The 27,412-nt window shown below is 42.5% G+C and overlaps 1 protein-coding gene across 1 annotated transcript; it reads left to right on the top strand.

The window, feature by feature from the left end:
• Positions 1–6,473: 6,473 nt before the first annotated feature.
• On the top strand, positions 6,474–11,886 carry mrpl52 (mitochondrial ribosomal protein L52). Its single transcript, XM_015946802.3, has 5 exons — positions 6,474–6,578; positions 6,846–6,915; positions 7,278–7,345; positions 11,406–11,470; positions 11,554–11,886. Exons 1-5 carry the CDS (start codon positions 6,545–6,547, stop codon positions 11,704–11,706), a joined length of 390 nt encoding a protein of 129 aa, XP_015802288.2. The 5' UTR covers positions 6,474–6,544; the 3' UTR covers positions 11,707–11,886.
• The last annotated feature ends 15,526 nt before the right edge of the window (positions 11,887–27,412 follow it).

The following is a 27,412-nucleotide window of genomic DNA, read 5'->3' as shown; positions in this document are numbered from 1 at the left end:
CAAACAGTGGCGGCTCCAGAAATGTTTTTCTGCAGGTGCTATGAAGGAACTAGTCTTTTTATTGAGGGTGCTATGAAGGAAGTGGTTATGCATACCTATTGTTCTCTAAAACAGCTTCAACACTAGCAGATACACATGCGTGCACAAAACCTCAACAACACCTGAAACAATCATTAATATACATCATAAACATATGAACAATCACTGACTTTTACATGAAATCATAAACACATACAGCCACACAGAGAACCATCTATAGTGTTGCAAGGTTAGCTAGCGTTAGTGTTAGCATTTCCAGCGGCAAAACCCTTGACTGCTGCGGCGGTTGAGGGTTGGCTCTCTTCATCCAGATCCGTAGGTTTTTGTGGGTCTGAGATCACGTCCAAAGATTCATTTGTTTCTGACTGAACCTGTGGAAATTTGGGCAACAAAAACCGATCCATTTTACCACTAGCTCTACCTTTCACTCGTTCACAGGTGGAACATGAGGTCAAAGGTTAACATCAATTTCCTGTTTTGGTTTAAGTTTTTACTATCTATATGATAATTTACTGATTATTTTTGTTTTGTATGTTAAATATTATCACATCCACACGGTAAATTAAAATTAAATTGTCGTCGTCGTCTTCCTCCGCTTATCCGGGTCCGGGTCGCGGGGGCAGCATCCCGACGAGAGAGCTCCAGACTGTCCTCTCTCTGGCCTTCTCCACCAGCTCCTCCGGCAGGACCCCAAGGTGTTCCCGGACCAGATTGGAGATGTAACCTCTCCAACGTGGGTCGACCCGGGGGCCTCCTGCCGGCAGGACATGCCCGAAACACCTCCCCAGGGAGGCGTCCAGGAGGCATCCTGACCAGATGCCCAAACCACCTCAACAGGCTCCTTTCGATCCGGAGGAGCAGCGGTTCTACTCCGAGTCCCTCCCGAATGTCCGAGCTCCTCACCCTATCTCTAACACTTAGCCCGGCCACCCTACGGAGGAAACTCATTTCGGCCAATTGTATCCGCGATCTCATTCTTTCGGTCATTACCCAAAGCTCATGACCATAGGTCAGGATTGGGACGTAGATCGACCAGTAAATTGAGAGCCTGGCTTTCTGGCTCAGCTCCCTCTTCACCACGACAGATCAGCTCAGCGTCCGCATCACTGCAGATGCTGAACCAATCCGCCTGTCAATCTCCCGATCCCTCTACCCTCACTCATGAACAAGACCCCGAGATACTTAAACTCCTCCACTTGAGGTAGGACCTCTCCTCCGACCCAGAGTTGGCAAGCCACCCTTTTCCGGTCGAGAACCATGGTCTCAGATTTGGAGGTGCTGATCCTCATCCCAGCCACTTCACACTCGGCGGCGAACCTACCCAGCAAGAGCTGAAGGTCAGAGCTGGATGAAGCTAGGAGGACCACATCATCCGCAAAAAGCAGAGACAAGATTCTCCTGCCACCAGACTCAACACACTCCACACCACAGCTGCACCTAGAAATTCTGTCCATAAAGGTAATGAACAGAACCGGTGACAAAGGGCAGCCCTGGCGGAGTCCAACCCTCACCGGGAACAGGTCCGACTTACAACCGGCTATGCGGACCAAACTCACACTCCTCTGGTAAAGGGACTGAATGGCCCTTAACAGAAAGCTACCCACCCCATACTCCTGGAGCGTCCCCCACAGGGTGCCCCTGGGGACACGGTCATAAGCCTTTTCCAAATCCACAAAACACATGTGGATTGGTTGGGCAAACTCCCATGCCCCCTCCATCACACTTGCAAGGGTATAGAGCTGGTCCACAGTTCCACGGCCAGGACGAAAACCACATTGCTCCTCTTCAATCTGAGATTCAACTATCGATCGTACCCTCCTCTCCAGTACCTTGGAGTAGACCTTTCCAGGGAGGCTGAGGATTGTGATCCATCTATAGTTGGAACACACCCTCAGGTCACCCTTCTTAAAGATGGGGACCACCACCCCGGTCTGCCACTCCACAGGAACTGCCCCCGATGACCACGCAATGTTGCAGAGACGTGTCAACCACGACAGCCCTACAACATCCATAGCCTTGAGATACCCAGGATGAATCTCATCCACCCCCGGGGCTCGGCCGCTGTGTAGTTGTTTGACTACCTCAGTAACTTCTGCCCCCGAGATTGGACAGTCCATCCCCAGGTCCCCCGGCCCTGGTTCCTCCTCGGAATGCACATAGGTGGGATTGAGGAGCTCCTCAAAGTATTCCTTCCACTGCCCGACTATTGCCCCAGGTGACGTCAGCAGCTCCCCATTCCCACTGTAAACAGTGTGAGTGAGTTGCTGCCTTCCTCTCCGCACCGGACAGTTTGCCAGAAACTCTTTGGAGCCGATCGATAGTCTTTCTCCATGGCCTCACCAAACTCCTCCCACCCCCGAGATTTTGCCTCGGCAACTGCCACTGCTGCACCCCGCTTGGCTATCCAGTACCTGTCTGCTGCCTCCATAGACCCAAAGACCAGCAACGCCCTGTAGGCCTCCTTCTTCAGCCTGACGACTCCCTGAACCTCTGGTGTTCACCAGCGGGTACGGGGGTTACCACCACAACTGGCACCGGCCACCTTGCGACCACAGCTAGCAACAGCCGCCTCAACAATTGCAGAGTGGAACAAGGCCCCCTCGGAGTCAATGTCCCCCACTGCTCTCGGAACGCGGTCAAAGCTCTGCCGGAGGTGGGAGTTGAAGACCTTCTTAACAGGTTCTTCTGCCAGGCGTTCCCAGCAGACCCTCACTATGCGTTTGGGTCTGCCAGGTCTACGTGGCATCTTCCCCTGCCATCTGATCCAACTCACCACCAGGTGGTGATCAGTTGACAGCTCCGCTCCTCTCTTCACTCGGGTGTCCAAAACATACCGCCGCAGGTCAGATGATACGACTACAAAGTCTATCATTGACCTGCGACCTAGGCTGCCCTGGTACCAAGTGTACCGATGGGCATTCTTATGTTCGAACACGGTTTTCGTTATGGCCAAACTGCGGCTTGCACAGAAGTCCAACAACGAAAATTAAATTGTAAAAAAAAATTAATATTTACTTGGGGGTGCAATGACTAATCCAGGGGTGGCTATAGCGCCCCCTGGCGCCGCCACTGCCCCCAAATCAACTATTTTTTCTGATAAACTATATAAATGTGTGTCTAAGTTACACAAGTTTGTTCACTTTTATATCTAAAAAGAGTCTCTTTTAAACTTTTGGTAGGTTTGACCATTGTAGGCCTTTTACTGAACAAGACATCAACAATTAAAAGCTAATCAATAAAACCAACTGAATGTCATTTTTGTGTTGGCTAATTAGTGTGTGAAAAGGACAATAAGAATTCAGTTACAGTTGCTTTGGATACAACAACATTTAAATAAGTTTAATAACAACAATTTTGACAAAAACACGTTGATATCTATCAATGCAAATATTTCAACTTTATATAAATGCTTTTGTTCCACATCTTGCATTAGGCAAAATGATCACAAAAACGAACGTATTAATGCTTAAGCCTGGGACACAGCGGAGACAGACGCACCACAGCTTTGGGGAGTTAAATGGTCCCACAGGCCACGTCACTGAGTGCTTCTTTGAAAGTCACGCGATAGTCACAACATCACGCAAGACTTGAGAACAGGAAGCGGGAAGTGACTCTATTGATTACACTTGATCAGACTTGCGCGTCGTGCTTTCTGAGACTCTAAATCAGTGGTTCCCAAACTTATTTAGCCGCGCACCCCCTTCTATGTCCCGACCATGTCGACGCACCCCCCAGCCCCCCATATATATATATATATATATATATATATATATATATATATATATATATATATATATATATATATATATATATATATCAGACATCAAGCTAAACAGACAGGGTTAAAAAAATATGATCGACCTTTTCCCATCACTTTCATTTTAAAAAAAGTAGAGGTTCACTTTTGCCTCAGACCGACTTATTGCTGTTTTATGGTGTGGCTGAATCTGCGATCCGCTGCCACGCGGACTGGAACAACAAATGCTGCAGTAACATGAGTTGTGGTCAGGTTCATGAGGAGTCACTGGCTGGAGCGGACCCGACTTTAATACGTCATCCCAAAATAGAAGCTAATATCTTAATTTGACCTTGAATGAAAAATGTTGTTATAAAACCTCTTAAAAGTTTTTATCACGGAGGCAGCGCTCATTTCTGCCTTCAGTCTGACGGCTCGCAGGAGTTTGCGCAGTGTGCGCGCTTTTTGAATCTGTGTGTGTGTGTGTGCGCGCTCGGCACAGCTCCATGAGCCGCTCAAGTCACTGCGTCTCGTTATTGGCGCTATTTAAACCAATGTTGTAAAATTGCTTCTGCCCAGCCCAGATGTGCTCACTTGTGCACCCGTGAGCCGTGGTTCCGCTGGAACGCGTCTGACCTCTGACAGACGCACTCTGAACTTCAGATCTTCAGTGCGCTGTCAATAGCCTGAATGGGAATCATTTCTTGATTTATTTAGTTACATCCACAATGTTCTGTGTGTAAGGTTTACAATGTCAGAACACCTGCATGAGACAGGGTGTTAATTACAATCTGCCAGAATGACTCACCACCTTCAGATTCCTCCAACATTGTTAAAAATGATCAAATACGGAACATATCGGCGTGCGCAGGCCAGAGTGCTGAAGCTCGGCGCATTGTTATCATGAAGCTAGAGCACATGTGGAGGACACATGCGCAAAATATACTTGTTTTCAATTGCATTTATTGGGCCCACTTACTTTTTCTTAGGCCCACCCACAAATGAGTTTCTGGCTACGCTAATGGTGACATATGACAGACTTCTCTGAGCTCTGCAGCCATTACACTTTTCACCTCGCGCACCCCCACACTTTGGGAATCCCTGCGCCTAAATCATTAAAAATGGGTAAGAATGCTATTTATTAGAATATTTTAAGATCAATACTTTAAAGTCATCAATGCTGCAGTTGGGTTTGTGCCGTAACGCCGTTCCGCGTTGTAACGTCTGTTGTAAAGTACTCCACAATGTTGCAAACAGCCGTGGTGCCGCTTGTAGTAGAACTGGCGCCTATTTTCAGAGCCTCGGCGCAGTACTTCTGGGACACAGTGCGGCGCTCCCCGTATAGCCACTCTCATTAACTATAATAGCTTCTATTTAAAATGACGGTGCGGACATGACGCGTCTGTCTCCGGTGTGCCCCTGGTGTGCCCTAGGCTTTAGTCTCCGCCTTGAGCTGGGGGGCTCAGACGGGGGCCCAATCTTGCTGTTAGGGTGGCACTGTCCCATCCTCGAAACCCCTAGAACCACCCCTGGGAGTAGATTATTAACCTTTAACCCTTGTTAACCCAATGTGAAACTGATGTAGTTGGACTCAGAGCTGAATAAAATAATGGCTGTTGTTTGTCAGCGTTTTTGTGGGATAACTGGAATTTTTTCATGACTCACGTCCTCTGGATGTTTACACCAGCACCTTTGCTTTTGTTATGGGTTGACAGTAATCATCACTAACCCAGGAATCTTCATCTTATATTTTTTATTGGAGTACACGTAGTGAACAGCCATTTTTTGGGCTTTACACACTCACAAAACAACCAACACATGTATACTGATAATAATGCTGGTATTTTGTTCTTTGTTTTCTTCTGTCAGTCTTGATTTGTTTAATTTTTGTTTAGAAAATAACGTTCTGTGTGATTACATTGTGATCTGATACAACCCTAGTAGGATTTTGCATGTTTAAATGGTAAAATTTAAATCTGATTTGTTAGAAACAGACGTGAAATTAATAAAAATGTCTTACATTGGATCGGTTATTCTGGTTCGACAAAAGCTTTTTTTTCTTATTAGAACTTTGTTATATTTAAACAAGTCTCAGTGTCAGATTTAAACAAGTGTTTCAGATAGTTACATTAAAAAAAAGAAAATGAAGTAAACAAAATGCCCATTACTCAATATCTTACTTCCTTAAATCTAAGTTTCATCTGTTAAAATTGGATAATAGATTTTATTAAAGTAAGTAAAACTGCCCGACAAGTGTATTTAACAAAATAACATGTGGTTGTAAGCAGTAGGCATAGAAAGAAAAATAAATGTGGAACAATAAAAGTAAAAAATATCGTATAGCTCAGCATCGGGCTTGTGCATTTTTTTTTACAAATACAATTAAACGTATATTCAGTTTTTCATGCAAAACAAAACTGATCTGTAATTACTTATATTTTCACACTTAAAATCTTATTATCTTATCGATTTTCCAAACATATAATATTTTTCTAGAATACATTTTGTGTTACTGGTTATTCTAAAAACTGTTAAAAACAATAATAAAACAATAGCAAAAGTCTGAATTTGCATTAATATTAGAGAACATAAATTAACTAAAAATTGATATATGTTTTTATGTTGTAATATTTTCATACTGACAAGTAAATCTAATTTTAACAACTTAAATTGAAATTGAAATGGATTTTTCAATAGAAATAAACTTCCAAGCCTACCCGGAGTATCTTTAGCTCCACCTGGTGGTCAGCCCACAGATCTGCAGGCAAGATGGCGGCGCCCGTACGGAGGTTGTGCAGTTCAGGTGAGGCAGAGGTTAACCCCTCAAATATCTCTCCGTGTTTGTGTTGTAAGTCTGAAACTAAAGCTGTGTGACCGTTAATGTGCATTTATTTTGGTATTTTCTTTTTTACACATTTGTATTTTTCATTAGTTAGCGTGGACAGTCAATGCTAAAGCTAACGCTAACAGTGTTGCGTTTCAGCAGGTTGTGAAAATGTTTCTGCGCTTAAAATGGTCAATATAGAGACAACGATATTACTTAAAATTGTTCTCCCTTTTGTTTTTCAAGTGCTGAGACACTCCAGCAAACATTTCAGCACAACGTGTGGAGTACAAGCTGGGGAGAAATGGAGGTTGGAGTAAGTTTGCTGCTGACATTCTAAACCAAACTCCATGGAAAAAAAATCATGTTTTAAGAAATATTAATTCAAGTTCTCTGAAATTTTATGAGCTCTCTATTTCCTCCTTTATACTCCTGTTACAATGATTCGGCGAAATTCTGCTTTTCCTACGTGTCTAGTCTTTGCCACAATTAACGGTTGAACTGTTCTAATGTTGATTTATCAGGTTTTACACACACAAAATGCATTTAAAGCATATTTTTCTGAGTCCTGCTGCTTCATTAGTTAATAATATTACATCTGTAAATGCAACTACACAATAATTAATTTAAAAACATCAAATTATGAAATATAATGAGCTTGTATTCATGTGTTTGCAGACATGGACTTGCCAGAAATGGATCAGAGTATGGACCTCTGACAGATCTGCCTGATTGGTCTTATGCAGGTATTTATTTATTTATTTATTTATTATAATATGTTGTTCTTTGAAGTTTGGATTTTTAATTTGTTTATTTTATGAAATGATGACATCAGAGTGTATTACAGTATTTTCCTCATACATTTATAGCTTTAATTGGTGACTTTAATATTCACAGTGATGATCCCTCAGACCACTTTGCCATGGCTTTCTCCAGCCTCACGGACTCCTTCAGATTTACCCAGCATGTTTCTGGCCCCACACACACCAGGGGACACACTCTAGACCTTGTTTTTACCCTGGGCCTAAATGCTGACAATGTTTGTCCTGAGAACGTTTGTTTTTCAGATTCTTTTTGCATTTTTTTTACCTTGTCAGCTTCTGCGTCCCCACTTCCTGCTTGCCGTCTGGTTAGTTCTCCTTTTCCTAATGAGAGCACAGCTAGCAAACTTTCTGCTGCTTTTAATCCACCCTGTTCTTCTGATAACGACCCAGATTTCTTAACTTTTCAGTTTAATGAGCACTGCCTCTCCATTCTGGACAACATCTGTCCTGCCAGAACCAGATCAGTTCCTGCACCCTAATCCCTGGTTTAATGACGACATTTGCAGCCTGAAGCGCCAATGCAAAATAATTGAACGTTTGTGGAAGAAAACCTGTCTCCACGTCCGTCTGCTGCATCGGCTATCTTCACACTGCAGGCAAAGGCACATCAAATCAGATTTTTTACCCCCACATGCGACCCACATCTGATTTTTTCTATTACAGTCTGAACAGCACAGATCCATTTATTTTTTTCAAATCTGATCCAGGTCACATTCGTATGTGGTACTGATTCGGATACACGTCTGATGTTTTTGAAAGTGACTGCAGTCTGAACGGTCATGTCACATTAAACCCGTCTCCTACGTCACTGAGTCAACGAAGAGTTCAGGAGTCTGTCTGGACATCCTGTCAAGTTTGGAATTAAAAATAGGCGAGCTTGAGAGCGGGAGGTGCTGCTGGAGCAAAGCGTCTCACCGTTCTCAGTCATCATTGGGGGGGGGGGGGGGGGGGGGGGGGGCTTTGTGAGTGAACTCAATACTGGAACATTTTCGGTGAATAATATTTCAGGAGGATGGAATAAGGACTAAAATAGTTTATAATTTTTAAAACAGATTCCAGTCCAAAATGGGAGACTTCACAGGTGTGATCCTGATCTACTTGATGAACTATCAGTGAAGGCTTTCACGTCATAAGTCCGCCTCTCCTGGTTCCGACTCCACTGAGTGTGACTTCTTGTCTTTGGGGCCGTGGAGCGTTCACACTGGAGAGAGTTTGATGTCACATTTCAGACATAATGTGAACAGCCACACAAAAAAATCAATTTGCTCAAAAAAAAAAAATTGGAATTGAGCTGTTACAAACCCTAGGTGTTAAGCGTTGTGGCAAGGGGTAACATAAAAACTGATGCGGAGAAAGGAGGGGTGAGAGTAAATAAAAGGGTTTATTTCGCAGAATTCAACCCAAAATACACAGTCCCAGACTGGAAAGGTTCACAATGAATGTACGTAAACAAAACACACGAAGGAGAAACTGGAGATAACTCAAAACACCTGGGACAAACGGTCCCGGGGAGAAAAACACGACAATAACTATAGATCTAGACACGAAAAACAAAGAGCCGGAACTAACTAAAAACCAAATCTCAACGGCTATCAATATTATTACAAACACAACTTAAAGCGAGCTATAAAGCTAAAAACGAAAACAAACGGCCTCACGGGGGCAGAATCAAACCGATCTTTCAAACGAATCAAGGATACTATCTGAAGTCACACCAAGTCAATCCGAATTACCAAACCGAGTTAATCGAGGAGAGAAAGACAGAGGTTTAATCTGTGGGTCTCTCTCTGAGAAACCGAAACAGGAATCTTTTAAGAGCGTCTCATCAGCGGTAGACTGTCCGCAGCTGAAGCAGAGTAGGCGGGCCAAGGCGGAGACCAGCCTGATGGAGGACCTGTCCAAGGTCCTGAACAGCAGAGAGGGAACAGGACTGGGCCATACAAGGTGCGGGAGCCCAGGATCCGTAACATGAGCATTAAGACCTGCAGTGGGAACACAGCCTAAAGGACCTTCAGACATCCTTTAACTCTGCAGTCAGAGACATGAACGGTTCTGTTCTGGTGCTGCTGGACCTGACTGCAGCCTTTGACACTGCTGACCATCACCTGCTACTGGAGAGGCTGAGAGACTGGGTAGACCTATCAGGATCTGCTCTGGAGTGGTTCTCTTATCTGTCTGCGCATTCCTTCTCTGTAGCCGTCTCCAATTGTCGATCCTCCACCACCTCCCTCACGTTTAGGGATGGGTACCCTTCACATTTAAATCGATTCTGGACCAATTCCCGGTACCTAGGAATCGATACCGGTATTTAACGGTACCAATTTTTGATACTTATGAGTGTTTAATAATTTAAAAAATCCTCTTCTTTAATTGTGTTTTCTCTCAATATATAACCATATTTGATAAATATCATAATAAATAATATACAAACTGTATCTCATCATTGTAGGGCTGTACACATTCTTCAATATGAGAACCTTAAACCACAACTGTTGCTAAGTTATACAAAAACAAACCCAGCTCCATGTACTCCTAATCCTAATATATTCCCTTTGGACTAATTGTGTGATGGGTGGGTCCTTTTAGTCTTAAAATCTGCAAATTAAACTGAAGCAAACATTTTTGCTGTGAACTAAATTTACTTTGTATCTTCATTCCTTTTCCCCGTTCATTACACTTGATTATTCCTACTCGGAATTTGAAATTTTTGAATTTTGAGGAGGGAGCGACTGCCCCATTAGCTGATAGCAACGGAAGCTAACGTTATCTTAAGCAGTTTGTTTACCTGCTGTAGCTAATTAAGATGGTGATGCCTAACTTTGAACGTTGTTGATGTCATCACTCAGTCACCCATCGCTTTTAGTGAGGTGAAGACAAACTTTAGAGGCTTTCTCTCTGCCTACTTGGAGGTCGGAATTTCTGAGTACTGAGGAGATAGTGAACGCACCATTGGCTGTTAGCAACAGAAGCTCAAATATCAAGCTAATGTTGTCTTAAACCGTTTATTTACCTGCTGGAGCAGATTAAGATGATGAAAACTCACTTACATTGTTGACAATGTTATCCCCAAGTCAGCCATCGTGTTTAATGAAGTGGACCCAAACTCTAGAGTGCGTTCTTTCTACCGTGCTCTGTTTACATCTCGCCTGCAGCGACAGACGACATAACGCTCTTGCACGTGCGCTGCTGTCTATCTTGGGAAATCAGGTACTGAACGCTAGAATCTAAGTGGCAAAAGGTACAGAAACAAGGCACCGTTTCATATTAGGCAAATCTGTCCTTGGTCGGTACCACAGAATTCGGTCAGTGCCTTAAGAAGTACAGAATGCGGTACCCATCCCTACCCATGGTGTCCCACAAGGTTCTGTACTGGGGCCTCTACTCTTCCTCCTCTATCTGCTTCCTCTTCAGCACATCCTGAGCTCCTTCAAGGGAATCTCCTACCATCTTTACGCAGATGACATCCAACTGTACATCTCCTTTAAGCCCCATGAGATGTCTAAGCTGCAGCTGTTACACACCTGCTTCGACTCTATCAAAACCTGGATGGCTGGGAGCTTTCTTCAGCTGAATGAAGATAAGACTGAGATCCTCAGACAAGCTGGTTCCCAAAGTCAGAGACTCTCTTGGTCAGCTTGCTTCTCACACCAAACCCTCTGTCAGGAATCTTGGTGTGACCTTTGACCCAGCTCTCACCCTGGATTCTCATGTTAGTTCTCTTGTTCTCTCTTCCTTCTTCCACCTCAGGAACATTGCTAAGCTGAATTTGAGATCGTCATCCACACCTTCATCTCATCGCAAATATTTTTTACCCATTATTTTTGACTTACTGTTGAAAAAACTTTTGTTTTGCTTTTATGTTACATTCTGTCCTACTGGTTATTGAGAAAGAAAAGTGATCTTTGTTGCAGCACATTTTCTTTTTTAACTCTGCAGTGGTGTTAAGTTAAAATCTTCTTTAAACTGTATTGTTTGTTCACAGATGGGCGGCCAGCGCCCCCATTAAAGGGCCAGCTGAGAAGAAAGCAGGAGAGAGAAGTTTTAGCTGTGAGTTTCACAATAAAAGCCTCCTTTTTAAAAAAATCACTTGTCTTGACTCAATCACCCCTCCTGCTTGTTGTTTTTCTCAGAGGCGTATCGTGATGCTGAGCTCAGAGGTGGACAGAGGAATCGAGGCCTGGAAGGAGAAGCAGGATGAGGCTAAAAGATTAGAGGAGCACAAAAAATCCCTTTTACTCAAACCTAAAGGGAAACTTTTATTGAAACAGAAATCCAAGAGCTAGGAGCAAATGATCGTAATTTCATTTCCTGAACTTGCTACTTACTTCCTGTTGATGATGCTGGAGTGACAGCCTGTATGCTGCCCGGGTGGATCATTATTAATATACTTGTCCAAACATTTGGCTCTTTATCCACTTAATTTCTTGAATTTCAATGAAATAAATGTTTCTGGATTCTATTAACATGCAGTTAATTTCTGTGGCTTCTTGATGGGGGGGGGGGACAACAACATGGGGTGAGCCACTGGGTGTATTTCTTCAATTGTCCACTAGAGGGAAGCAATTCTCCATTTTAAAAAGTCACTGTAGCGATATGACCAGTTTTGTCTCAAGTTGTTTATTTTGGGGGTTTTGGTGTAGGTAAAAGATGGTGGTAGTATCATGGTATGGGCCTGTCTTGCTAAGCCAACACAACATGATATTGTTTATTTAATATCGGGTAATTCTAATGAAAAAACAAACTAAGTCTCATTACTTAGAGGGTGTTTTTTTTACCAAGTCGATGACCAAGCTGCCAAACAGAAAAAATAAGTAAAAAATATTTAAATCAGAAAAATAATAAACTACCTGGAATGATCTGCATAACATTTAATTAAAATCACATTTAAGCAGAAACACTTTAGCACGTTAAACAGGTCAGTGCGGGTTTGCAGAGATGCTGTTTTTGTTTAGTTTGGATTCATTTAATGTAACTGACTCATAAACTGTGTAACCCCCCCCCCCCCACACACACACACACACTTTTTATTTCTCTCCCCCCCCCCCCTCCCCCCCCACCTCTCGCCCTGGTTTTGTTGCAGACTTCAGCAAAGCCTCACTGTAATTAGGGCTGTGAGCCGCTGAGTTGCAGATTCTTTTCTGTGGATGTGGGAGTGCCCCCCCAATACCCCCGCCCCCCCACCTATTTTTTAAAACTTTTTTAATACACATTGAACCAAAGGAGCTGACTGCTGAGTGAACAGAAGAGTGGGAAGACGGTGAACAAACCAAAGAGGGAGTTAAAGAAAACAAACGTACAGATTGTGTCAGATTCATCAACAAGGCGACAGACGCTCACATCCTGTCACCTGCACCATCAAAGCTCTCCGACTGACCCGAGAAATTTAACTCCTCTTCCTCTCTTTCTACTCACCAGCTCCTCACACGCTGCTTTTCTCTGAATGTCCTTCCTCCCCCGCTTTCTCCCTTCCTCTCCTCCTGTTGTTTTGGTTTTGTGGAAATGAGAACCAGATGTTGCTCATTGTGCCGGAGTCAGCAGTGGATGGAGGGGTATGGGGGGGTGGGGGGTGGGGCACAGGGCGGTAAGGTGAGGTTGGTCCACCAACATGAAGGATAGGAGGGAGATGTGGCTGCATTTAAAGGATTAGCCCACGGGCCTCTGTAGTCTCACCCACAGACCCGACACAGGGAGGTCTTCCTGGCAGATGGGGGGACGGAGGACACACGGAGCAGCTGGTTTATGGAGGTTCTGATTCAGCAACTTGCTCATAAAGTCCGCTTCCTGACCTGAGAGTTCTCAGAGCTTCAGGTTCAACAGGACTTCAGAGAATCAACGCTGTATGGTTGCTGATGGGTATAAACTGATTTTGACCTCACCTTGTTAATAATTTGTATGTGTAAACATCTGGTGTTTTTCTTTCAAACGGAGGTTCATCAAACTTATTTACATTTAAATTGTTGCAGGAAGGGTGGCCTTTTATTATTAGAACTTCCTGAGAAGGCTAAAAGCCAGACCAATGTGTTGATCATGACTAGCGCCTGCAGGCACCTTCTCAGTGCTTCTCGGTTGACTGTCTGTGAAGAATTTGTGTGTGTGCTTATCTTTAACTTTGTGTGTGTGTGTTCCTAAACAAAATGAGGCTCCAGGCTTTGACTGATTGTGAGAGCAAACTGACCTCCGTTCTGGTGTGTATTGATTTCTCTCACCCGTTGCAAAGTATTTGTTGTTGTTGGTTGTCGGCTGATTACAATTTACCAAATTATCAATCTAATCCCTCTGTGTGTGTTTTGAACTTTCTTTGAGGTACTACGGGATCAATAAAAATTACCCAACAGTTGCATTTAACCCAGTTTATTACATAGTAAAGCATCAAATCCTTGTTTACTAAGCAGTTTTTAAAACTGACTTTAAAGGTTGATTAGCTGACTGTGATCAGTGTGTGAATGTCATTGTTTCCTATTGTAGCTAAAAATCTACATAAACAAAAAACGTACACATATGAATAAATAAATGAATAAAAGTATCTGATTCCACACGTGATCTTAAAGGGACAGTACATCATTTAACACGCCTATTTGAGTCATGTGACTATTCCAGTGACTTAACTGTTTTTCTCCAGTGATGTGTGTATGTACAGGTAAAGAAAACGTAACCCCAAAAACAAGTCATTTAACAAACAAGTCGTTTGATGGTTTATCTCTTGAGGTCCATGTGGCAGGAGTGAGGAGTGAGCACCACCTCACCCCTGCCACATGGACCGCAAGGGTTAAACCATCAGCCCTGCTCAATGGTCAACTTTCCTGGCGGGGTCACCCATTAGGACAGTGGGAGGTTTAAAGCATTAGGTCTCTTGATCATTGTTTTGTGGTGAGTAATTAAATCACATTCATCACATTGATGAAAAGGCAGAATTTTAAATAACCCAGAAGGAGTATTTACACAGGAGGGGTAATGGTGAATGGAAACCATTCACGCGGGCTGCCGGCTTGTGGAGCTCTGGGATGGAAACCTTTCCACCCGGTTCTCCCCAGCGGCAGCTCTGCGCATCTCAGATTGCAGCGGCGCTTGTCTGCTGTGCGACTGCCGCCTTGTGGAACTCTCGGGAGACCTCTGTGTTCCACCCGGTTTTACCCAGCGGTCAGCCCGGCGTATCTCTGACTCAGAAGCTCTGGTGTTGTGCACAGTTAACTCTGGTTGTAGCTAGGTTGCTACCTCCGTTAGCTTAGCTCCCACCTCCGCGTTAGCTTTGGGTTAGCTTCAGGTTAGCTTGTAGCTAGTTCGACCGGGTGTCGTCAGTCGATCCCAGCCTTACAGCCCCACCCTCATCTCCTCCTCTCTTCCCTTTTGTGGAATTGTCTGGGCTTGACGGAACCTGTGACACGGTCAAAATGGTGGTGGCCACCTCCCATTTATCTTCAAAAACGTGTTATTGGAGCCTATGGAAACCCACTGTCCATATATGTATATGTCGATGATGGAAACAGGTGTGCTGATTGCTAACTGGAAGCCAAGAGCTGGAACCAGGGATTACTGAGAACATTTAATAAACAAGTTCACTGGGAAAAAAGTTTTTAATTATTTTTCAAATCTGATTGGTCACTCTGAGTTTAAAATGCAGGCTAAGCAGGAAAGTAGTCATTCATTCGTTCATTTATCTCCTATCCGGAGAACAGCCATCCACCACTATTTCCTAGCCGCCAATAGAAAATAGACACAGATTAACATCACACTGAAATTCAACATCCATCTTGATTCACGACAGAGAAGGCTGTTGTTGGTTTAGCGTCCAGGAAATGGCTAAAATGTCAACTAATAGAAGCTAACCGTTAGCATTAGCAACTCCACAACACAGCAGAACTCCTTCAGGCTTGTGTTATTTACGGAGATAAAACATCAACGTTGCAGAGCAAAACAGCAATCAGTGGTAGAGTTGCATTGCTGGTAGCCAATCATAGGAGAGATCTCAGAATATCAGGAAATAAGAGTCCAAAACCTGCCATCTGAAGCTCACCTCTGCACTGGCTCACCTCCAGTTTCTATAACGGGAGCGCCACAGCTTTCTCCCCTACACAGCTCGACTCACAAGGCATTCATTTATACTAGAGACCACTGCAAATGTATCAAAAAAACAAGTGAACTCAGTTTTTATTGGTAATAATGGCCGAACAATAACCAGCAACAGAAAGTAGGACTAACTTTATAACAACCAGTTAATTGTGAAGGATTACTGTCCACTGGGAGTCTCCCACTTGCACTAATGTAACTCTTTTGTAATCAAATGGTATAATTCTAGAAGAATGGAAGAAGAAGAGACTGTTGAAATATAGTTGCCATGGCAACTCAAACTCGGATTATTGTTTAATCTCTAAATTTGCTCCAACTGAAAGAAGACATTCCATCAAATCTGTTCCAACAAGACTGCCATATTCCTCGCAACATCTGGACAAATAAACCTTCACTTTTAAATATGTTAAATTATATTGGCACAATTATTATTTTATGCAAAATAAATATAAAAATGCTAATAAAACCACAATCTAGGTCATCCAAAGTCTCAGGTTGAATTGCGAGCAGGCTTCCTGACCACTTCCTGCCTGGCATGAAGAGGGACTGCTGAGCCCGACGGTTGTTCCCGCACCGCCCAGCCTTTACTGAACGGGATTAAAAATGCCTGATGGGGACAGGAAAAAAGTTTTAAAGAGAAAATGTTTAAGAAAGAAAAACGGAAAGTTTAACAGCTGCCAAAAAACAACTTTTTTCACATTTTAGTATGCAGCATAAAAGAGTGTTAAACGACAACAACGGCTGATGCAGTCTGTTGAGTTGCATGTATTTTATTCAACAGCCATTAATGAAATTAGAAATGAAAAGATTTAGTCCAGAAGGTTAATGCGAGAAACTTCCACTGCAACAAATGGAAAGTCCAGATGCCAGAGCGCTAAAGAGAGTCGCCGGTGTAGCAGGAAAAAGGCTAAAGCAGATGTGGATGGAAAAAATGTGCTTCCAGCGTGGTTTTACAGTATATTCCTGTGAGACAAGCAGACGGTGCAGAAGCTTTTTTATTACCACACCAAAAACAGTGGGTCACACAAACCGATGCATGCTTCAAAATATTTAGTCACAATATAGCTTGTTACTACTTTTAATTGGTCTAGGTTACAGGACATATCATTATAGAAGTAGTAACAGCTTTTGGTTTTACCACCCTGATCAATGTTTAAGAAAGTGTAAAAACAAAACAACAGAGGGAGAGGATGTTTTCTGTTTTTCACACAATTAAAAGCAAAAAATAAAAATAAAAAATTGTTGGTTGCAATCTGCTCAGGTGTCACTGAATGTGTGTATGCACAATTATTCTGCTGTTGTGTCAGCTTTTACAGATAAACTTGTAGATTTTCCTGATCGGGTTAGCTTTAGCGATCATTCCAAGACCGTTTACTATCTGTTTCAAGACACAGATCAAAGTTTTTGATTCAGACTTTGAAAACAGACTCGTCTGGGAAAAACATGCGCAAATAGTGTCTTTCTATTCCCCTTTGTTGCTGCTGGTAATGTATCACCAGAGTGCAGACACGCTCTGATCAGGTGGCTGGAACATAGATTCGCCAGAGGTTGACGTCTTGGATTCATGAACAGTGCAGACATTTGCTTTTTTTTGTTTTCTGACAACAGCTGTAACACTTCTAGTCTCAGCATTGCCAAGGCAGCTGCTGCATTCTCTGGCCTCTGCTACAGATTGATGTTAGTTTTGTTCTTGGCTTGCTTGTACTAAGACACCCTTCTTAGACAATGAAGACCCTGAAACTGAGTAAAAAAATCATTCTTGGTCAGGTCTTCAGCCAGGTGTTATGAATGCAAAGTGAGATGGGTCGAAGATGATTTCAATCATGTACAAAACTATCCATGATGCCACTAAAATGGATCTCGTCAGTTGGTCTCTCAACGCGATTGATAAAATTTTTTCAACGATGAGAACAGGAGAAGGGGCTCCCGGATGCCCCGCCGTGACAGACCCAGTTGGACACATCATAGACTCCTGGAAACAGTGGAACTTGATTTGTTTATCTCAGCTGTCTGTGGAGGACTATGAAGACTTGTGGATATTCGTGGTGTTGGTGTCAGGTTTCCAGCTCATTGGCCTTGGAGGCTACCTGGCTTACCGGAAAATTAACGAGCTGTCGAGGAAAATTGGCCTGATCCCACAGCTCAGAGATGGTTTGCACCGCGCTGTGAATTCACAGACTCGCATAATTGTCGAGATGAGTCGTAAGCTTGGAATTTTGGCTGAGATTCATGCTTTGGCACAAAAGATGGATGCTATCAAGGAGAGAGTGGACGAATCAGCACAGATTGGGATAGTTTAATGTCCATTATTGGGATTTTGAGAGGTTGAGGACCAACAAACTGTAAGACAGAGAGGAATTTATCTCTGTCTGGCCCCAAAACAATTTCTAATCGGAATCTGGCGCCCTTGAGCCTGCAAGGCTCCAACGAAAACTCCCCCCTCAGAAGATATGTGGAATGTGCCGTCGCTATGGCAACTCAACTCTGTCTCCTATTCCAGCCTGGGTGGGACTGCGGGAAGGCTGCTGAAACATTCCAGGGTCACTGCAACCCTCCAACCCTCAATGCTCCTCCCCCTATCCACACTGAGGTGACATGCGCTGCTTATCGTGGCTGCAGGAACTGAAGTTGGGATAGTCCCAACCCACCACCCCACCTAGTGGACACTTATGTTGTGTTGCCTGAAGTCTGTTGCATATCTGTCTGTCTGAGGTGTTTTTTTGCAGTGCAAAGCTGCCCTCCTGGTGGAGGGTAACTCTGAAGTGCCTTTTTCCCTCCACCTGAACCAATCCTCATGTAACCCTCTGATCTCTATTAAGGTAGCGCGACTCAGGGTTGCGAATGACCACAGTCACCAATTCTTGTCATGTGTCTTGCCCATGTATGTCTGATCTCTGAATTGTGTGTACTGAAACTCTAATATCCCTCTGGGATTAATAAAGTATCTTTGATTGATTGATTTGGTTTACAGTCAAGCAGGATTAGCCATGCTGGCCTCATGACGAGACTACGACCCCTTCATGACATCAGCATCATGTTAGAGACAAAAATCATCAGACAATTTTCAAACCGTGATAGACCCCACAAATAGCAATTAAAAAATACCTGATACATCAGGTTTAGTCCACCTGTGTGTGGTGAAACCAACAATTTCGCTCACAAACATTCACTGTTTAGTTGGGAAATCTTGCTAAAATCTAGCAAAAGCAAACGTGACTTTGGAGTAAACAAACATGTCTGAGGAGGAGTGTTTTTCCACCACTATGCTTTCTGATTGGCTACATGTCATTAGCCTGAGCAGACAGCCCCATGCTTTCTTATGGGAAGTTCTCTGTGCAGAATTAAACAGAGGATGAGTCCGGCAGGCCAGGCTAACATGTCATATGCAACAGGCAGCATGCTAGATTGTCCCCAAATCTGGATAATTCAATTCAATTCAATTCAATTCAATTCAATTCAATTCAAGCAGCATGATTGGAGCAGTCTAGACATCCTTCTTAAAACACCCACACGGCAGGATTATCTGGTTAGATTATTTTCAACACCATTATGATAATCTGGCGTGTCCTGCCTCCTCACCAAGAAAAAAAGCAATGAAGATTGATCCCTTTTGCACGTTTTAATTTGGGTCAAAAATGCTTCTAATGTAAATTAATAATACTGATAACATAATAATATCAAGGTAATGATAATCCAATATAATAATGTTATGCCTTTTCTTCAAACATCTTCATATTTTTCAGAATTTTTCAGGTTTATAATTTAATCTTTTTAATTTTTTGCATGCTTCTTACCAATGTTCTAACATAGTACAGCTATAAATATAATGTAGAGATAAAAAAAAAGAATAAAGTGGTTTTCACGCATTTCACGCAATCAGCTCAGTGGTTGATTGTGGTAGAGTGTCCGACCTGGGACTGGGAGTTTGGAGTTCTAAACCGGTCGGGTCATACCAAAGACTTTAACGATGGGACCCAATGCCTCCCTGTTTGACACTCAGCTTTATGGGGTTGGACTGGGGGGTTAAACCACCAAATAGTTCCCAAGCGCAGCCACTGCTGCAGCTCACCGCTCCCCACGGGGATGGGTCAAACACTCTACCAGTGTGTGTTGATGACTACTAGGACTAACTTTTAACAATATTTGTCCAAAAACCTTCGGCAATAATGCGTTTCGGACCAAAAGCAGCTATATGTCGTTGGTTTTCTCTGAACTGCCATGTCCCTTCACTTCCCTGGGTCAATAGTATCAAATAGCTGGCTGCTACCACTTCATCTTTAGGACAAACTACCAGAGTCCCAAAAAGAAAAACACAATTTGATTTCATGGACAACCGAAGACGTTTGGATATAGAAAATGGCGACTGGTGTTTAGCGCTATCTTGTTTCCTTTGGCATCACGGCTTGCCTGTTCCGGTACAAGCGGAAGGGGAGGGGTGAGTGTACCGTCGCCATATTTGTGCTCAAAACCCAGATTGTTCTGTAGATTCGCTATAACACTTGTTGCTCCACCAGTTGGTTGACCAGGCAGTGAAAGGGTCGCTAAAGGGCAGAATTGTATCTAAAATTGGCGTATTTATCTTGAAGCCTTGGGCTTAAATGGTAGGACCTTTGTGGCTATTACATAAAGCATGGAAATGGAGAGGAGCATCATTTCCATCATCAGCTGTTAACTGTGTCTACTTTTCAACAATTACTTCAAAATTCTGCTTCTGACGTTTAAGACCATCCAAATTAGAACCCTTTCCAGGCAGTCTGAAGTTATCAACATCCACGTACCTTCCTGTACTCATCTATCCCAACTACAATGGTAGGTAGAGCACCCCACCTCTGGAATTCTCTTCCAGCCCATGTTTAGGATATTATACATCTACATTTAACTAACACCTAAAAACTGCTGACATATGCACTACGACTAGGGCTATAACCTCTACTGGCGCTCACACATCCTCAACCCTGGGCTTCATGCTGACCTACAAGCAGCATCTTAAGAAGTAAGCACATTTCTCTGGTCTTTCAGCTGCAGTCTTCGTCATTTTCCTTAATTCTTTTAAAGAAGCTATGCAGAACTTGTCTCCAAACAGTGGAGCTTGAATGTCTCCGACCTGTCCAGAGGACATCTGTTTGTAATCGAAGCTTTAGTGGAACTTCAGTAGGATTAAAGCAGGACTTCATGTCTACATGAAAGTATTCCACACAATTTATTACGTAATGCAAAATAATAATAATAAAAAAAAACTCTTTTGAAACTAAACTGCAACTTCATATCTATCAGTCTCACCAACTCTTGTTGGAAGTTCTTTGTCTTGCCCTTGTGGTTGTTTACTGAACGTAAATCAGGAGTTAAAAATGAAGAGTGGGGAAAGAGACAGAGAGCAAAAACAGACGAGACATACTTGTGGGGAGAAGGAGTGGTTTCAGGTCGAAGCTCATAAAAGAGCAGGTTTTTTTTCTTTTTTAATGGGTGAGGAAACAAGAGAGGGAGGGGGAAGCAACAATTCTTTCCTAAAGATCGTGCATTTTATTTTGCTTTGTGATCTCCAATAAAATATTTAGAGGAGAGGTACACAAGCACACACCAAAACACCCCACAGGCTGCAGCTGAGCCCGGCTGCGAGGCAAAGATGTGTCAGGAATACCAGATGTTTGGCAGAAATGCATTTGTCAGAAAAATGTGAGCTTTCCATAACTTTTTCAAAGTCGTTCCTCCTCACATGACTGCTGGAATCCAGACGGCTCCTCTGTGGCGCTCTAACAACTGAGAGCTTCAAGGACTGTTCATGCATGATTTAATTCATTCATCTAAGGGTTTGCCAAGTTTTTGCTTTTCAAATTTATGAAGAAACACAAAATATGGCATCAAAATGATGCAGAATCACAACAACAACAACAACTCTGCTCATTGCTGCTCCCATTGCTGTTATTGTCATCATCGGAGGAGCAAAGCTGGAGGGTCAGATTTCCTCAGCTGGGACTTTTCAGCATGGAAAAAAACTGCAGACGATGATCTGGCAGCAGCCAAGTGAAAGTGGAAGACTGATGTAATCCTCCAAAATTCTGTTTTTCATGTGCGTTTGTTTTGAGGAAACATAATTAAGAGCCTAGATTTCAGATGTAAGATGTGCAATTAGTATGTGTGGACGTTTAAAACAAGGCAAAATGTTAGAACTATTAACATTTGGAGTGGAGTCACTGCTATGACCCAGTTAGAGGTTCTGATTCATTACAAGTGTGGAACACTGAAAAACAATTTTTAAACTCTTATTTCTGATTATGATCGGTCACTCTGAGTTTAACATGTAGGCTGAAGATGAAAATAGTCTCCTACACCTATCTCCTGCATTAACTTCTGATAGAAAATAGACGGTTAGACTCTGGGATTAGAAAAGCCTGACAGATCTACGTCACACTGTCACTTAACATTCATGGACTCATCCATTTTGACTCGTAACGAGGAAGACTGTTGTTAGTTTAGTGTCCAGGAAACAGCAGAGAATGTCTTGGCTAGTTGAAGCTAACCGTTAGCATTAGCAAGTCCACCACACAGCAGAACTTCTCCAGGCTCATGTTATTTGTTGAGATAAAACATCAACGTGTCAGAGCAAACGTAGTCTGTGGTAGAGTCGTGTTGCTGTTAGCCAATCCAAAATGTCCAAATATCAGGAAATACAACCCCAAATTCCATAGACATGAATACGTAGACGCTCCATTGGGTGCTGCCAAATTCGGTGGGTTCCTCATGCTCCAAACCCAACTGGAGTCAATGCAGGGTGGGCAATTATGCACGTTTTTTGTCCAGCCTACAGTTGCAACAACCAGTGCACTATTGAAAACAAATCACGTGCAATTACTGTTGACTTTTTAGCTTACCTGTTGGGAATTTATATTCTAATTTTACTTATTTCAATAGATTTATGTTTTAAAACCTGCCATACCATTTATTTTCTTCGTTTGTTCTGTGTTTACTTTAGTAATCCATTACTTTGTTCTTTCTTTACACAGTTAAGTAAAAAAAAGTTTTTTTTTAACCTGACAAGTTTTTGACTAATGCCACTAGTCATTTAGTTCACCGGTGTTGGTCACTTCCGTTTATCCGCGAGCAGCAGAGGACGATGTTGCTCTCCACTACCCGCATCCTTCTTTGCTGATGACACCGTCCCGTGCCATAAGATCTGTTTTTAGTTGTGTAAACACCTTCTTCAGTATGGATAAATGCACTGGGGGCAAATGGAGACCCATCCAAGATGGCAGCCAGCCACTACAGCAGCTCCAAAAGGCAGCGCCAATCCATGGGGTATCCACATATATGATGTCTGTGCCTAATCCTGTCATCTTAAGCTCAGCTTTGAAGCAGCTCATTTTAACTTCCTAAAACTGGTGCACCGGAGCTTTGTTTCCCTAGAATATTACTGCAAATGTACTGATTAAACAAGTTATCCACACCTTTAAAGTGGGTTTCTGTGAACAACTACTAACGTTTTAACAACTGTTGTTGCTTGCACTCAGTTTGAATAAACAAAACAGATTAGGATTGACTGGGTAACAGTTAGTTATGTATGGACAAAGATGAACCTTTCCAACATACCACTTTTGATGTGAAGGTTTTCAGAAGTAGTTAATGCTTTTGCTATCAGAGGTGCTCCGGGAAGTGGAGCAGCTAGCTGCTACTGCTACATATAAAAAACAACCACAAAAGTTAATATAAAAGTGAGTGAAATGAGAAACAGACAGTGATGAAAATATTTCTAAAGCTACAATTGCATTAACGTTGATGGAAAGTTATGGGTTGTTGGCATAAATCCACTTTGTTATAAACTAGCCATTAGCGCATCAATCCAAAAATGAGTAATCTGTCATGATCATGCCTGGATCCCTGTGTTTTCCTGTCTCCCTGCAGCAGCAATAATCTAGCTGATTAATTCCACCTGTGCTGTTCCCTATTTAAGCACCTGGCTCCTGCTGCTCAGTGCGAGATCGTCTGCTGCCCTGTCACAGTCCTTCGAGCGTTTGTGTCTGTCTGTCTGTCTGTCTGTCTGTCTGTCTGTCTGTCTGTCTGTCTGTCTGTCTGTCTGTCTGTCTGTCTGTCTGTCTGTCTGTCTGTCTGTCTGTCTGTCTGTCTGTCTGTCTGTCTGCCTGCCTGCCTGCCTGCCTCTGTCTGCCTCTGTCTGCCTGTTTATTTTTGACCTCAGTCTGCCTGACCACAGAACCCGTCTAGTACTTCAGTTCCAGCCTGAATCTGAGCACTTACCTTCATTGGCATCCCTCACCTCTGGGCACCGCTGCTGTTTTCAAAAGGTCAGTCACTCTTCAGATTAAGACATCTAAATCATCTCCCTCGCTGACTGTCTCCCGGGCCACGCCACCCGGAACCGACTCCAGCTGGTCCCGATTGCGTTAACAAGTCCTTAAATAAACTCTTTGAAACTTTCTCTGTGTTTGGCTGTTGTTGGATCCGGCTGATCGTCACGAGGTCTGACCGTGACATAATCTTTTTCCAAACTGACGTAATTCAAAAAGCTATCTGCTACAGGCATGGACGTAATTTTGGGGGGGGGACACATGTCCTCCCCACTTTTTCCAAGTCAAGTTTCGACACCTGCACTTTTTACCATCCCAAAAAAATATTACACTATATTAAATTGACACTGGTTGAGCTCTAGGACCAAGCAGAAAACAACCGTTTGTGTTGAAGCTTGTTTCCCATTAGAAAAATCTGTAAAGCCCCCCCCCCCCCCACACACACACACACACACTACTAAAGTGAAAATTACGTCCATGGCTACAGGTAAGGTATTAATTGTTCATAATATTTCCTTAGAAACCCTATTGTTAGGTGTTGAATTAACGTAAATCCTCTAATATTAGCCTGTATTTAATTAACTGCCAGGTATCATATTTTGGCCGGTGTTGGAGTCTGCGGAGGTGAACAATTTATTGTGGCCGGGTGGAATGTGGTAACAAGCAAGTACCACAGGGGGTGGGGTGGGGGTTGTGGCGGTTGTGTCATCCGTCTCACTTTTGATTTGCCAGTGATAGACCGCGAGGGTAACTTTAACCGTGCGGAGATGAAGAGGAGGCGAAAAGTTGATATCAAGTTCAAAGAGAACGTGCTGATTATGCTGCAGGACACTCTGGGGAGCAATAGGGGTTGTATGAACTAGTCACTAGTCGACTTCACCGCTCTATAGTGACTTTTTATGCCTGTCATCGACTAGTCGCTGTCACGTGATAATGACCGGCAAGATGCAGTCCTCGGAAAAGACAGCAGCCTGCTGTCAGCAGGTGACAAGCTCCTGCGCGTCGGGAGGCAACGCGCTGTGCAGGAGCATCGGCACTGACACCCGCCGTAAAACGGACATTTAACCAGATTGTGACCTTTACCCTCTTGCAATTTAACCTTCCCCTCACCCCCATCCTAACCTTAACCAGCTTGTGCATGCAAAGCTCTGATTGTTGACGCGCTCCAGACATCTGCGTCCTGAGCACGGCCACAGTAACATTATCAAATCAGGTGTCGCCACCTCAAAAACTAATTTAACATGCGATCGTTCATGTCGGCTCATTTCCTTTTATGTTTTCTGTCTTTTATTCTTTTTATTTGTGCCTGATGCGTTTCGCTGCTGTGGATCAGGGCGCATCACCTGTTTTATCCTCGGTGCGCACCGATCACTGATGTGGCCGGCGAGCAGCGCTCACTCCGCTGTTTTTGCGGTCGGTAGATCTTTTAGAACTGCAGTTCAAAGGTAACTCATGAGGTGAATATCTATGAACCCAGGTAGCAGTTTTTCTGTAGGATTGAGAGGAGATGCAGGAAGATAATAAACAGACAGGACAGAAAAATAGTCAAATAAAAACAAGTTAGTTTTTGTACCTGGTGGTTGCAACAAACAGTCACTATTAAAGGTAATCAGAAGTGAGGAACAGAAAATGAAATAATTATTTTAATGTTTAGAGCAGCAGGAACACTGAGAGGCTGAAGGCGCATCAATGAGTTTGCGGCCGCTGCGCAGGGGGAGGGGGAAGAGGGCTGAAGCAGAAACTACCGTTGTTAAAAGAAATGTGTTTAACTTTGAAAATGTGGGCACAATTTTAATTGTCAAAAACTCCAGCGAACCATTAGTTCATTTTGCTCAAATAGAAATTAAGGCCTGCCTCTAATTCTGGTCCTCCTTCCAATAAAGGCCTGGAGCTTGATGAGCTTGAGTCAAATACAGGCCCAGGCCTGTATTGGAGGATTTACAGTAAACAACTATTTTCCGTCTAAATTTAGAAATTGAAGAAACAAACAGCTTTATAGTTATTTTGATCTGATTTAAAGCCAAATGTACATTTAGCTTTTTCTACTGTAGATCAGCTAATACGCAAAATGTAATTACATTTTATGTGCATGCATATAGAAGTGTACATATAAAAATCTGAATTAAAAAGGATCTCCGTCTCAGTGAAGGAATACAAAAAAGACCAGAGAAGAAAAATCTCATTCCATTTTATTTATAAGATCATTACTATAAATATTTTTACTATTATCATTGTTACTGAAGAAATATTCAGTTCAAACTGATGTAAAAAACAAAACAAAACAAAAAAAGAGCACCACTGTGTGTCAAATAAATATCATATTGGTTATTTTGATTTTGGGGTGTTTCACAGTTTGAGGAAACTCCCTGAACTTACATAATCTGAACAGACTAACAAAATAAATGCAAATGGGAATGATTTAATTATTGTCATGTTTTGCCTCTGTCCAGCAGGACTCCTAATGACAACATACAAAAACAACCAAAAATGTGACTTTTTCAGACAATAATAACAATAATCATACTTATAATAACAATTTCCCTTTAGAAGGGTATTTTTTAACATTGCACCATATTGTTGAAAATCATACTGAAGCAATTAGTTCTGCTCATATTAAACAATAATGCAGTGGAGGCTGAAAACATTGTCAAAAAATATATTTCCCATCTGACTGCTTGCACTGATCAGTCTTGGTAAGTTTGACATCAATAAGAATTCCTGAACCAGAAGGAACAAATGTGTTAGAAGTTCTCAACTTCATTTGGAAAGACAACTGGCTCTAGTATCTTCCAAAGGTTTGACTAACATAACAAATTCAAGTCTGTATCAAAGTGTAATAAAACTGCATAATGTGTTAAATGCAACTCCATCAAATCTATTGAAACATTTACAGTTTATTAGAAAAAGTCAGAAATTCTTTTGATTTCTTTTGATTTTTCAAGAAATTTCAAAAATAAAAACATGTGGCTTGGTAATTGTTGCTGGGAGGCGTTTTGTGAACAATTCACACCGTCTGTTATAGACAGCTTCAGTTTGAGAAACAGTTCAAAACCGATTAACAAATTTTCCAGCTTTAATTTCTTTAATTCCCCATAATTTTATATAAATCATATTTATTTTACATATTTATATCACTGTCGTATTCACATTATGTGGCTATTACATCTGAAAGAGTCAAATATTTCTGCTGGATGAAGCCACTAATTATCACAGAATTTAATGTAAACAACCATTCAATGTGAAATTGATTATGATATTAAAGTTTATAAATTAGCATTAGCATGGATTACTGTAAAGAATTTTACACTGGAGTCAATCCACTTAGATTACACCAATCCTGTCTGAACTAAGATCTGTTTCTCCAAGCTGACATAAAGGAGTTACCAAGAACATTTTAAGATATCAAATTTTCATAAACCTTCCACAGAAACAAACCTAAGGAAGTCCTAGAATAAGTTTTTTTTAACTGGAAACTGATCCTCATTAAACTTTGTTGGGGCTCACAATGGCCCAGGAGCCCCAGGCCACTGTGAACTTGTGTGATAAATGGCCAAATGCAACCCCATAGTGAAGCAATGAAAAGCCCAGTATCCCCGCCCACACAGCCAATACATGAAAATGAGAAATA

This window comes from Nothobranchius furzeri, chromosome 2 (genome assembly GCF_043380555.1).
Source record: "Nothobranchius furzeri strain GRZ-AD chromosome 2, NfurGRZ-RIMD1, whole genome shotgun sequence".
Taxonomy (NCBI): Eukaryota; Metazoa; Chordata; class Actinopteri; order Cyprinodontiformes; family Nothobranchiidae; genus Nothobranchius; species Nothobranchius furzeri.
This window is presented reverse-complemented; position numbering and strand designations above follow the sequence as displayed.